Source organism: Oncorhynchus masou, chromosome 29, assembly GCF_036934945.1.
Source record: "Oncorhynchus masou masou isolate Uvic2021 chromosome 29, UVic_Omas_1.1, whole genome shotgun sequence".
NCBI classification, from domain to species: Eukaryota; Metazoa; Chordata; class Actinopteri; order Salmoniformes; family Salmonidae; genus Oncorhynchus; species Oncorhynchus masou.
The window spans coordinates 79,751,679-79,765,482 of record NC_088240.1 but is presented as its reverse complement, the minus strand read 5'-3'; the positions used below and the strand labels follow the sequence as shown (position 1 = coordinate 79,765,482).

Here is a 13,804-nt window from a genome sequence, read left to right as displayed (position 1 = left end):
TCCTCCTGCATACCAAAGAGGGTGGTCCGCCAACATCCCTTCATGCAATGCGCAACTCTTTGGGAAAATTATCTTACCTGTGAGGGCGGAAATTCGTTGTGTTGTGGCGCTGGCAATCACATGTGTTTGGGATTCTGAAGTTGTTTTGCGAGGATTCTCCCGAAACTCATTTCATGATCTGAAAAGGGTGTTTTGCAAAGGTTTGTGAGCATGGCAGGTAAGTTATCAAATTAAAGTTGTTAGTAAACGTTGTTGAATAGCCGTGATTTGGTTACTGGTTGTGAGTGTCATCATACTTCTCAGCATAGGTATATTTCGATGAACAGTCCAAAAACGTGTTGTTGACCTGTTCCCCGGATCCTCCTGTCTCAGCATGTTACTGCCCAGGAGGTGCGGCTGTGTGGCCTGCTGCTACAGGAGCACTTTGGAGAGGTGGTGGAGAGGATAGGCACTCACCTGCTCAGAGGGGCACAGAACCTCAGGACCATCGCCAATGAGACCAACACACCACTGGACCTGGTACTAAACAAACACACACACATAAAACATTGTTCAACCTAGGTGGTGACCCTGTCTCTTCTGCAGGTGAAGAAGTCTCTGTGTGTTGGTACAGCACGGTGCTTGTGAGTTCGGGTCGGGCCGGCGAGGCCCCGGGAGTCCAGTGGAGTACCGGGCCAGCTGTGAGCGGGTTCTAAGTGTTCTGCGGTACATCTACACAGCTAAGACCCTGTATGGAGACACAGGAGAACTCATCGTGGAGGAGGTCCTACAACGAGGCCATATGACCGTGAGCAACACGGTCAAGACTGTAGCTGACCGACTCACTCATAACATGGAGGGTGTGCGAGAGAGCGATTACAAGATGTATGATTGTTCTATATTTTCTTCTCCTTCTATCCACATGATTTTTCTCTGTAGAGGGTCATAGTATGGAGTACAGTGAGGTGGTCCCAGCCTTCTCTAAGCTGGTGGAGACTCACTTCCTGCAGCGCTGTCCTCCGGTGGCCGAGATGGGAACTGCAGCCACCTCCACTACCCCGGCAACCCCCGGCACCCCTGCCGCCCCGCCTCCACTGATGTAGATGTACCGCGGGTACCCCCATCAGCAGAGGGCAACCTGACTGCTACACACTGCCCCATGTCACACTCATAGGTACCGCAAACACTTTGTCTCATATAACACGTAGTACCTTTTCACCTGTGTGCATACCCACATGTAAACCTCCTGCTATATGTAATTCAGTAAATAGTTGCTATACACTCGCTTGTTGTGTTTGTGTGGCAGGTCGTAGGAAGCGCAGACATTCCAGTGACGACAGTGAGGAGCAGAGAGGAGGGAAGAAAGCCAAGATGGACTCAGAAGTCAGACCCTCTACTCATGACACTCAGAGATAATGGGCTGCTATAGAGAATCAGAGAACCTTGTTCTGTTATTCTTTTACTCCTCTCAATAAGGAATGGAACCGTTTTGAATGACTTGTGCCTCCTTCTATCTCCTCCCTCTTTCCAGTCGTGTGGTGATGAGGGGATCTACTGGCAGGTGAACTTTGAGAGGTTCCATCAGCACTTCAGAGACCAGGCCATCATTAGAGAAGGATTACTTATCCTATCCTAGGTATTCCTTGAAGAGGTGGGGTTTCAGGTGTCTCCGGAAGGTGGTGATTGATTCCGCTGTCCTGGCGTCCGCTGTCCTATAGTTATTATAGGACTATTTCCCTCTATACCATTTGTATTTCATTAACCTTTGACTAGTAGATGTTCTTATAGGCACTTTAATATTGCCAGTGTAAACGTATAGCTTCCGTCCCTCTCCTCGCTCCTCCCTGGTCTCGAACCAGCAACACAACGACAACAGCCACCACATCTAACCAGCGACACAATGACAACAGCCACCACATCGAAGCAGCGTTACCCATGCAGAGCAAGGGAAACAACCACCCCAAGGCTCAGAGCGACTGAAGTTTGAAACGCTATTAGCGTGCGCTAACTAGCCAGCCATTTCACTTCGGTCACACCAGCCTCATCTCGGGAGTTGATAGGTTTGAAGTCATAAACAGCGCAATGCTTGACGCACAACGAAGAGCTGCTGGCAAAACGCACAAAAGTGCTGTTTGAATTAATGTTTACGCACCTGCTTCTGCCTACCACCGCTCAGTCAGATACTTAGATACTTGTATGCTTATATGCTCAGTCAGATTATATGCAACACAGGACACACTAGATAATATCTAGTAATATCATCAACCATGTGTAGTTAAGTGATTATGACTGATCGTTTTTTTAAAGATAAGTTTAATGCTAGCTAGCAACTTACCTTGGCTTACTGCATTTGCGTAACAGGCAGTCTTGTGGAGTGCAACGAGAGAGAGAGGGAGGTCGTTATTGTGTTGGACTAGTTAACTGTAAGGTTGCAAGATTGGATCCCCCGGGCTGACAAGGTGAAAATCTGTCTTTCTGCCCCTGAATGAGGCAGTTACCCACCGTTCCTAGACCGTCATTGAAAATAAGAATGTGTTCCTAACTGACTTGCCTAGTTAAATAAAGGTGTAAAAAATATATTTTTTTTTAAATCTGCGCCCAAAAATACTGATTTCCGATTGTTATGAAAACTTGAAATCGTCCCTAATTAATCGGCCATTCCGATTAATCGGTCGACCTCTAGTGTGAACAGTTTGTATCATGAACAGTGCTTGTGCCCATAGAACTAGATGTGTCATACGGGATGTTCCCCAATGCTGGAAGGGGGGCCTGAGTGAAAAAGACCGCTCTCTTCCCCCCCACAGACCAGTAGTGAGATAGTCCTCACTATGTTGAGGATGAGTGAGGTTACCACCACACAGACCGCCACCTACACTCAGCCCCTCTCAGCCAATGAGATATTCCGCTCCCTCCCGCCCAACTACAGCACCAGCAGACCAATCCTGGACCAGTACCTCTCACTTCTGGTGGATGACCCGGTAGGAGCAGATCAAGGAGCAGATTCCCCTCCCCATATCCCAACCGTAACCATTGGGAGATCAATTGCAGAATTGACCTTGGATCAGTGCCTAGGGGGCTGGTAAACTGATGTTTCTCCCTTCCTCTGTTCCTCAGATGGAGTTTGTGGGGAAATCAGGTGACAGTGGAGGAGGAATGTACGTGGTCAGTATCCTTTTACAACCCTGATGAAACCTGTTTGAGTTTCTCATCCACACACCACACACTATTGTATAATAGGTCATTTCCAGTATTTCATGATGCAGTTGTAAGTGGTCGTTTCTTGACTGACCACTCAGATCTCCAAAGAGCCCTGGCCAACCTGGCGAGAGCCACACTGGAGTCTGTGGTACAGGAGAGTTCGGTGTGTCTGCGTTTGTCAGAGTTGGTCTGTGTCCATTTACTGTGTTTATGTCTGCCCACGGTGGCTACATAACTTGTAGGGTGTCATTCATTCATTGTCAGGTTTGGCTCGCGGTCGGCTAGGATCTTCCGTCTGTTGCTAAGGAAACGTCACCTGGAGCAGAAGCAGGTGGATGACTTTGCTATGATCCCTGCCAAGGAGGCCAAAGACATGCTGTACACGCTGCTGTCAGAGAACCTGGTACAGCTACAGGTAACACACACACTATACAAACCATACATTATCATGCTCACATGTGTTTTTCCACCCTAGGAAATCCCTAAGACTCCTGACCACGCCCCTTCACGTACCTTCTACCTGTACACTGTCAACCAGCTGCCTACTGCTACAACACTGCTACAAGGTACACATTCAAACTAAGCTATACTATGAGCAGCAGGATGAAACGCTGATATTGCAGATGAGCGTGATGCAAGATGTCGCACTCGGGACAAAATATTTGCAAATCTGCGGCGCAGCGGTAGTGCTGCAGTTTACTGAACACATACTGTCCACATTGACACATTAAATCCCCAGCCTCTTTCTGACTTTCTCTCTTCTACAACTGTACCTTTACATCTACATTTTAAACTGTCTAAATAAAGAGGAAATACGGAAGGAGAACGAGTCAAAAATCTACTTTCAGTTTTAGGTACACCTAGGTCGGACCCCCCCTTTGCGTCCAGAACAGCCTAAATTCTTCACGGCATGGACTCTAAAAGTCAAACGTTCCACCGGGATGTTAGTCCATGCTGATACGATGGCATCACATTGGTTGCTGTAGATTGGACAGAGGTACACCACCGCCACCAGCCTGTACCGTTGACACCAGGCAGGATGGGTCCACGGACACATGCTGCTTACGGCAAATCCTGACTCTTCCATCAGCATGACGCAACAGGAAATGATTCAATGTTTTTACACTCATCAATTGTTCACTGTTGGTGATCTTGAGCCTACTGGAGCCACTTATTGTTTTTGGCTGATAGGAGTGGAACCCTGTGTGGTCGTCTGCTGCAATAGCCCATCTGTGACAAGGACCGACGAGATGTGCATTCCGAGATGCCGTTCTGCACACCATTGTTGTACTGTGCCGTTATTTGCCTGTTTGTGGCCCGTATGTTAGTTTGCATGATTCTTGCTAATCTCCTTCGACCTCTCATCAACAAGCTGTTTTCGTCCACAGGCCTGCTGCTGACTGGATGCTTTTTGTTTGTCCATTCCTGGGAAACCGTAGACACTGCTGTGCGTGAAAAGCCCAGGCCATTGGCCGTTCCTGAGATCTGGCATGCCTGACACCGACGATCATATCACTCTCAGGTCACTTAGGTCACTGGCTTTGCCCATTCTAACATTCAATCAAACAGTAGTAACTGAATGCCTCAATGCCTGCCTGCCTGCTTTATATAGCAAGCCATGGTCATGTGACTCAGTCTGTAGGAGCGCTATATTTTGGTGAATGTGGTGGTGTCCCTAATAACCTGGCCGGTGAGTGTATATGTCTGCATGTGTACTTTACGGTGCTGCAACTTGAGCTTCAGGACCACAACAGCAGAGACATTTTAGTGTCGCAATTCACACTCCATTGTTGCGGAAGCCCGCCTGATATTTCTTCTACATCTGCATTGCTTGCTGTTTGGGGTTTCAGGCTGCGTTTCTGTAGAAGCCCTCTGTGACATCTGCTGATGTAAAAAGGGCTTTATAAATACATTTGATTTGATTGCTGTTTACTTCGTGCATCGCTGACTTGACAATTAATGGTGGACGTCTGACTTGCAGATAGGGCTGGGAATTGTCAAGGACCTCATGATATTATCACAATACTTAGGTGCTGATACGATATGTATTGCGATTCTCACGTTTCTATATTGCGATTTGATGTTCCAAACATATTGCTGTCTCCTGCTAAGGTCTCTTTAGGTCTGCATATTGACTTTTAGAGGACAATAGAGGACCACAATGGAAACAAGTCTGACTTTTTATGTATATAATCCTCAGCAATTTTGGTACATGTACAATACTTCCTGTGTTTGACAGGCGTCTGCTGGAGAAGTCCCAGCGAATTGAGGCGATCCTGGCATCGCTGCAGGCCAGTGGGGCGGAGCCTGAACAGCTGACAGAGGTGGAGGAGATGATCACTGCCCCCGAGAGACAGCAGCTAGAAGCCCTGTGACATCACATCAACAAGTACTGCATTACCACTGCGCCTTAATTACCACTGCGCCTTAATTACCACTGCGCCTTAATTACCACTGCGCCTTAATTACCACTGCGCCTTAATTACCACTGCGGGCAACTTTGATGGGGATGGGGGGCCACAAAAAATATGAGCATCGCGGGTCTGCGCACCACATTCATACCCACTCATGCAGTCAGAGCCGACCCTTTTAGGGCCCCTAAGCTAGGAGACAATACATTTACTTTTTAGAGTACATTTCCTGCAATTCTACACATTTTGCCATAAGGTGGAGAGAAATGTTTTCTGTTTTTAATATGCTATCTGGTAGTTTAGATAAGACTAACAATCTACAGCATGTTAGCTGACATGGGTGAGTGACTGTCAGTGACTGACATAACAAGAGAAACTGCTGATGCACAACAAATGTCAAAATTGCAACTTGTGTATTCTACTATTGTAACTCTCAACAGTAAGTTGAGACCTCCAACTGGAAGACGTACGACGTCACATCAATAAGTACTACTACTAAATCAAATCAAAGTTTATTTGTCACGTGCGCCGAATACAACAGGTATTACAGTGAAATGCTTACTTACCAACGGTGTGATTTTTAGGTAAACAATGGATAAGTAAAAATAAATAAAACAGTAAAAAGAGTGAAAAATAGCAGTAGCGAGGCTATATACAGGCACAGGCTAGTCGGGCTTATTGAGGTAGTATGTACATGTAGATATGTTTAAAGTGACTGCATATATGATGAACAGAGAGTAGCACCAGCGTAAAAGAGGGGTTGGTGGATGGCGTGACACAATGCAGATAGTCCTGGTAGCCATTTGATTACCTGTTCAGGAGTCTTATGGGGGTAAAAGCTGTTGAGAAGTCTTTTGGTCCTAGACTTGGTGCTCCAGTACCACTTGCCATGTAGTAGTAGAGAGAACAGTCTGTGACTGGGGTGGCTGGGGTCTTTGACAATTTTTAGGTCCTTCCTCTGACACCACCTGGTGTAGAGGTCCTGGATGGCAGAAAGCTTGGCACCAGTGATGTACTGGGCCGTACACACTACCCTCTGAAGTGCCTTGCGGTCGGAGGCCGAGCACTTGCCATACCAGGCAGTGATGCAACCAGTCAGGATGCTACTGCTACGACACCCATACTATATGTCTATAGACAACAGCTAGACTACTACATACTTGTTATTACTAATACTACTACATACTTGTACTACTACTAATACATTACTGTAGCTTTATTACCTCTTTCTTTTACTTGTTTCTTTTCTCCCTGAAGGTTAGACTCTACAGAGAACCAGGTGGATGAGATGGAGTCCTACATCTTCTTTACCAAGTGAGAGGGAGGGAGGGGAGAGTGAGAGAGAGAGAGAGGGGGGGAGAGTGAGAGGGGGGGAGAGAGGAGGGGAGAGAGAGAGGGGGGGGGAGAGTGAGAGAGAGGGGGGGGGAGAGTGAGAGGGGGGGAGGGGAGAGAGGGGGGGGAGTGAGAGGGGGGGTGAGAGGGAGAGAGAGAGAGGGGGGGAGAGTGAGAGGGGGTCGGAGAGAGAGAGAGGGGGGGAGAGTGAGAGGGGGGAGGGAGAGAGAGAGGGGGGGGGAGAGTGAGAGGGGGAGAGAGAGAGAGGGGGGGAGAGGGGGAGGGGGGGGGGGGGGGGGGGGGAGAGAGAGAGAGAGGGAGGGAAGGGAGGGAGGGGAGAGAGAGAGGGGGAGAGAGAGGGGGAGGGGAGAGAGAGAGAGGGGGGGAGGGGGAGGGGAGAGAGAGAGAGAGAGGGGGAGGGAGAGAGAGGGGGAGGGGAGAGAGAGAGAGAGGGGGGGAGGGAGAGAGGGAGGGGAGAAACACAATGGACATAAAGTTGCATCAATAAAATGTTTTCCTGACTCACTTGGTGCTTTTTCTTCCTGACATACAGACTTCGTTATTTCAGTTATATGTTCAACAATGTCTGCTAGTGTGAAAGTGTTTTTTCTTTTATAGAATGAAGTAGTCTGAAATGCCAGATTTAAAAATAAAAAAATGTTATGTAATAAGATATTTGGTTTAAGTGTATTTAGTTAATGTGTATAAATGAACATGAAAGAAACTAAAATAACATTTACAAAAACTTTAATTATCAACAGTTTTAATTAGACTAAAAAAAATAAACTGTACTGTAGAGAAAATGGGTGAAAAATCTAAAGTCATGATGACTTCTGAATATTAAATAGACAGTTTGGTTTGTAACAGCGTTTCATAGAAATACAAATATATTCACATGATTATAACTGGCCCCCATTATCAGGTAGTGCATTTTCATTCAAGCTTCCTTGAAGGATGGAACTGCTTTCCATATAGCACAACATGGTACTAATTACAGGTTGATACCTGTACTGTATCTACAGTGCCTTGCGAAAGTATTCGGCCCCCTTGAACTTTGCGACCTTTTGCCACATTTCAGGCTTCAAACATAAAGATATAAAACTGTATTTTTTTGTGAAGAATCAAAAACAAGTGGGACACAATCATGAAGTGGAACGACATTTATTGGATATTTCAAACTTTTTTAACAAATCAAAAACTGAAAAATTGGGCGTGCAAAATTATTCAGCCCCCTTAAGTTAATACTTTGTAGCGCCACCTTTTGCTGCGATTACAGTTGTAAGTTGCTTGGGGTATGTCTCTATCAGTTTTGCACATCGAGAGACTGAATTTTTTTCCCATTCCTCCTTGCAAAACAGCTCGAGCTCAGTGAGGTTGGATGGAGAGCATTTGTGAACAGCAGTTTTCAGTTCTTTCCACAGATTCTTGATTGGATTCAGGTCTGGACTTTGACTTGGCCATTCTAACACCTGGATATGTTTATTTTTGAACCATTCCATTGTAGATTTTGCTTTATGTTTTGGATCATTGTCTTGTTGGAAGACAAATCTCCATCCCAGTCTCAGGTCTTTTGCAGACTCCATCAGGTTCTCTTCCAGAATGGTCCTGTATTTGGCTCCATCCATCTTCCCATCAATTTTAACCATCTTCCCTGTCCCTGCTGAAGAAAAGCAGGCCCAAACCATGATGCTGCCACCACCATGTTTGACAGTGGGCATGGTGTGTTCAGGGTGATGAGCTGTGTTGCTTTTACGCCAAACATAACGTTTTGCATTGTTGCCAAAAAGTTCAATTTTGGTTTCATCTGACCAGAGCACCTTCTTCCACATGTTTGGTGTGTCTCCCAGGTGGCTTGTGGCAAAATTTAAACAACACTTTTTATGGATATCTTTAAGAAATGGCTTTAGAGGGACGGCCAGGTCTTGGTAGATTTGCAGTGGTCTGATACTCCTTCCATTTCAATATTATCGCTTGCACAGTGCTCCTTGGGATGTTTAAAGCTTTGGAAATCTTTTTGTATCCAAATCCGGCTTTAAACATCTTCACAACAGTATCTCGGACCTGACTGGTGTGTTCCTTGTTCATCATGATGCTCTCTGCGCATTTAACGGAACTCTGAGGCTATCACAGTGCAGGTGCATTTATACGGAGACTTGATTACACACAGGTGGATTGTATTTATCATCATTAGTCAGTTAGGTCAACATTGGATCATTCAGAGATCCTCACTGAACTTCTGGAGAGAGTTTGCTGCACTGAAAGTAAAGGGGCTGAATAATTTTGCACGCCCAATTTTTCAGTTTTTGATTTGTTAAAAAAGTTTGAAATATCCAATAAATGTCGTTCCACTTCATGATTGTGTCCCACTTGTTGTTGATTCTTCACAAAAAAATACAGTTTTATATCTTTATGTTTGAAGCCTGAAATATGGCAAAAGGTCGCAAAGTTCAAGGGGGCCGAATACTTTCGCAAGGCACTGTACTTATACAGATCTACGTTGTGAAGTCTGCAGTCATTGAACATCATACCAAGTCACATTGCACCAGGAGTGTCAAACTCATTCAACAGAGGGCTGTGTGTCTGTAGGTTTTTGTTTTGTCCGTTCAATTAAGACCTAGACAACCAGTTGAGGGGAGTCCCTCAACAAGTCGTGACCTTAATTCATCCATCAAATACAAGGGTGGAGTGAACCTGCAGACACTCGGCCCTCCGTGGAATGAGTTTGACACGTAGTGTACAGCATTATTTCCTTTCTCGGACATCTCTGAAGAAAACTCATGTACACGTCCTTCCTGCTGTACGTTTCTAAACAGGTGTGTAACTACAGCCCTACAGCCATGGGTTCACCTGTAGAAACAGACAAGATGTTGGGGTGTCTGATGACAGATGCAGTCTGTGCCATGTGGTGTTAGGTGTTTTGACAGTTCAGACACACACTGGGCACGCTCATCTATACCGGCTGTGCGTTCTTTATGGGGGGGGGGCATGATTTAGAAGAGAGGGAAGGCATCTGTTTTTATTGCTGGGGGGGCGGAGCAGTCTCTGTGCAGGTTGTTGCCATGGGGATGGGCGCGAAGTGGACTCTTTCTGTGGTTCTCTGGTTGTCACAGATACTGTATCCATTGACATCATGGCGGAGAGGGGCGGGCTCAGTCCTCGAGGTCCTCGTCCTTTACCTGTTTACGAGTGAAGAACCCCAGCTGGAGAAAGGAGGGATGAGAAGGAAGGAGTGAAACCCAAAGTGTTGATCTTTACCACAAAGGCAGAGGAGAAACAAGTTGTTGCAGAGTGTGAGGTACAGAGGTACTGTATGGTGGTGTGATTGGTGTACCTTCCACATTGCGAAGATGATGAGGGCCAATAGCAGAAGCCCTCCAATGATGCTACCTATCAGAATCCAGAGAGAAATAGGGATGGCCCGCCCCTTTAGTACCTCCAACACCGTCTGATGGAGAGAAAGAGAAAAAAGGCTGATCGTAGAGACAGTCTGACAGATATCATCACCCTATACCAGCTTCCTACTCTATCTGGATGTAAACAACAGACAGATATCATCACCCTATACCAGCTTCCTACTCTATCTGGATGTAAACAACAGACAGATATCATCACCCTATACCAGCTTCCTACTCTATCTGGATGTAAACAACAGACAGATATCATCACCCTATACCAGCTTCCTACTCTATCTGGATGTAAACAACAGACAGATATCATCACCCTATACCAGCTTCCTACTCTATCTGGATGTAAACAACAGACAGATATCATCACCCTATACCAGCTTCCTACTCTATCTGGATGTAAACAACAGACAGACATCATCACCCTATACCAGCTTCCTACTCTATCTGGATGTAAACAACAGACAGATATCATCACCCTATACCAGCTTCCTACTCTATCTGGATGTAAACAACAGACAGATATCATCACCCTATACCAGCTTCCTACTCTATCTGGATGTAAACAACAGACAGATATCATCACCCTATAACAGCTTCCTACTCTATCTGGATGTAAACAACAGACAGATATCATCACCCTATACCAGCTTCCTACTCTATCTGGATGTAAACAACAGACAGATATCATCACCCTATACCAGCTTCCTACTCTATCTGGATGTAAACAACAGACAGACATCATCACCCTATACCAGCTTCCTACTCTATCTGGATGTAAACAACAGACAGACATCATCACCCTATAACAGCTTCCTACTCTATCTGGATGTAAACAACAGACAGATATCATCACCCTATACCAGCTTCCTACTCTATCTGGATGTAAACAACAGACAGATATCATCACCCTATACCAGCTTCCTACTCTATCTGGATGTAAACAACAGACAGATATCATCACCCTATACCAGCTTCCTACTCTATCTGGATGTAAACAACAGACAGATATCATCACCCTATACCAGCTTCCTACTCTATCTGGATGTAAACAACAGACAGATATCATCACCCTATACCAGCTTCCTACTCTATCTGGATGTAAACAACAGACAGATATCATCACCCTATACCAGCTTCCTACTCTATCTGGATGTAAACAACAGACAGATATCATCACCCTATACCAGCTTCCTACTCTATCTGGATGTAAACAACAGACAGATATCATCACCCTATACCAGCTTCCTACTCTATCTGGATGTAAACAACAGACAGATATCATCACCCTATACCAGCTTCCTACTCTATCTGGATGTAAACAACAGACAGATATCATCACCCTATAACAGCTTCCTACTCTATCTGGATGTAAACAACAGACAGATATCATCACCCTATACCAGCTTCCTACTCTATCTGGATGTAAACAACAGACAGATATCATCACCCTATACCAGCTTCCTACTCTATCTGGATGTAAACAACAGACAGACATCATCACCCTATACCAGCTTCCTACTCTATCTGGATGTAAACAACAGACAGATATCATCACCCTATACCAGCTTCCTACTCTATCTGGATGTAAACAACAGACAGATATCATCACCCTATACCAGCTTCCTACTCTATCTGGATGTAAACAACAGACAGATATCATCACCCTATACCAGCTTCCTACTCTATCTGGATGTAAACAACAGACAGATATCATCACCCTATACCAGCTTCCTACTCTATCTGGATGTAAACAACAGACAGACAGATATTCATCACCCTATACCAGCTTCCTACTCTATCTGGATGTAAACAACAGACAGACAGATATTCATCACCCTATACCAGCTTCCTACTCTATCTGGATGTAAACAACAGACAGATATCATCACCCTATACCAGCTTCCTACTCTATCTGGATGTAAACAACAGACAGATATCATCACCCTATACCAGCTTCCTACTCTATCTGGATGTAAACAACAGACAGATATCATCACCCTATAACAGCTTCCTACTCTATCTGGATGTAAACAACAGACAGACATCATCACCCTATAACAGCTTCCTACTCTATCTGGATGTAAACAACAGACAGATATCATCACCCTATACCAGCTTCCTACTCTATCTGGATGTAAACAACAGACAGACATCATCACCCTATACCAGCTTCCTACTCTATCTGGATGTAAACAACAGACAGATATCATCACCCTATACCAGCTTCCTACTCTATCTGGATGTAAACAACAGACAGATATCATCACCCTATACCAGCTTCCTACTCTATCTGGATGTAAACAACAGACAGATATCATCACCCTATACCAGCTTCCTACTCTATCTGGATGTAAACAACAGACAGATATCATCACCCTATACCAGCTTCCTACTCTATCTGGATGTAAACAACAGACAGACATCATCACCCTATACCAGCTTCCTACTCTATCTGGATGTAAACAACAGACAGATATCATCACCCTATACCAGCTTCCTACTCTATCTGGATGTAAACAACAGACAGACATCATCACCCTATACCAGCTTCCTACTCTATCTGGATGTAAACAACAGACAGATATCATCACCCTATACCAGCTTCCTACTCTATCTGGATGTAAACAACAGACAGATATCATCACCCTATACCAGCTTCCTACTCTATCTGGATGTAAACAACAGACAGATATCATCACCCTATACCAGCTTCCTACTCTATCTGGATGTAAACAACAGACAGATATCATCACCCTATACCAGCTTCCTACTCTATCTGGATGTAAACAACAGACAGATATCATCACCCTATACCAGCTTCCTACTCTATCTGGATGTAAACAACAGACAGATATCATCACCCTATACCAGCTTCCTACTCTATCTGGATGTAAACAACAGACAGATATCATCACCCTATACCAGCTTCCTACTCTATCTGGATGTAAACAACAGACAGATATCATCACCCTATACCAGCTTCCTACTCTATCTGGATGTAAACAACAGACAGATATCATCACCCTATACCAGCTTCCTACTCTATCTGGATGTAAACAACAGACAGATATCATCACCCTATACCAGCTTCCTACTCTATCTGGATGTAAACAACAGACAGATATCATCACCCTATACCAGCTTCCTACTCTATCTGGATGTAAACAACAGACAGACATCATCACCCTATAACAGCTTCCTACTCTATCTGGATGTAAACAACAGACAGACATCATCACCCTATAACAGCTTCCTACTCTATCTGGATGTAAACAACAGACAGATATCATCACCCTATACCAGCTTCCTACTCTATCTGGATGTAAACAACAGACAGATATCATCACCCTATACCAGCTTCCTACTCTATCTGGATGTAAACAACAGACAGACATCATCACCCTATACCAGCTTCCTACTCTATCTGGATGTAAACAACAGACAGACATCATCACCCTATAACAGCTTCCTACTCTA

At 44.9% G+C, this 13,804-nt stretch overlaps 2 protein-coding genes across 5 annotated transcripts in view; one reads left to right on the top strand and one right to left on the bottom strand.

Moving 5' to 3' along the window:
* Nucleotides 1–90: 90 nt before the first annotated feature.
* On the top strand, nt 91–6,927 carry LOC135520696 (DNA-directed RNA polymerase III subunit RPC3-like). Of its 4 annotated transcripts, none has more exons than XR_010452430.1 (9): nt 91–217; nt 373–1,153; nt 1,286–2,957; nt 3,094–3,145; nt 3,276–3,336; nt 3,442–3,592; nt 3,653–3,743; nt 5,417–5,566; nt 6,846–6,899. XR_010452430.1 is itself a non-coding variant. In XM_064946436.1 (9 exons), exons 4-9 carry the CDS (start codon nt 2,808–2,810, stop codon nt 5,494–5,496), a joined length of 585 nt encoding a protein of 194 aa, XP_064802508.1. In that variant the 5' UTR covers nt 91–217; nt 373–519; nt 586–1,153; nt 1,286–2,807; the 3' UTR covers nt 5,497–6,927. The 4 variants fall into 4 exon arrangements, 3 of the variants coding, with proteins under 3 accessions (XP_064802508.1, XP_064802509.1, XP_064802510.1); XM_064946436.1 differs by having other exon boundaries at nt 373–519; nt 586–1,153; nt 5,417–6,927; XM_064946437.1 differs by having other exon boundaries at nt 373–787; nt 919–1,153; nt 5,417–6,927.
* A 2,420-nt stretch (nt 6,928–9,347) lies between these two features.
* Nucleotides 9,348–13,804, bottom strand: part of LOC135520693 (integrin alpha-10-like) — a 62,945-nt gene continuing 58,488 nt past the window's right edge. The window contains exons 29-30 of the mRNA XM_064946432.1: nt 10,252–10,365; nt 9,348–10,120 (exon numbers count right to left, since the gene is read on the bottom strand). Of these exons, the coding sequence (XP_064802504.1) occupies nt 10,070–10,120; nt 10,252–10,365 (165 nt within the window). The 3' untranslated portion in view covers nt 9,348–10,069. The remainder of the gene's footprint in view (nt 10,121–10,251; nt 10,366–13,804) is intronic.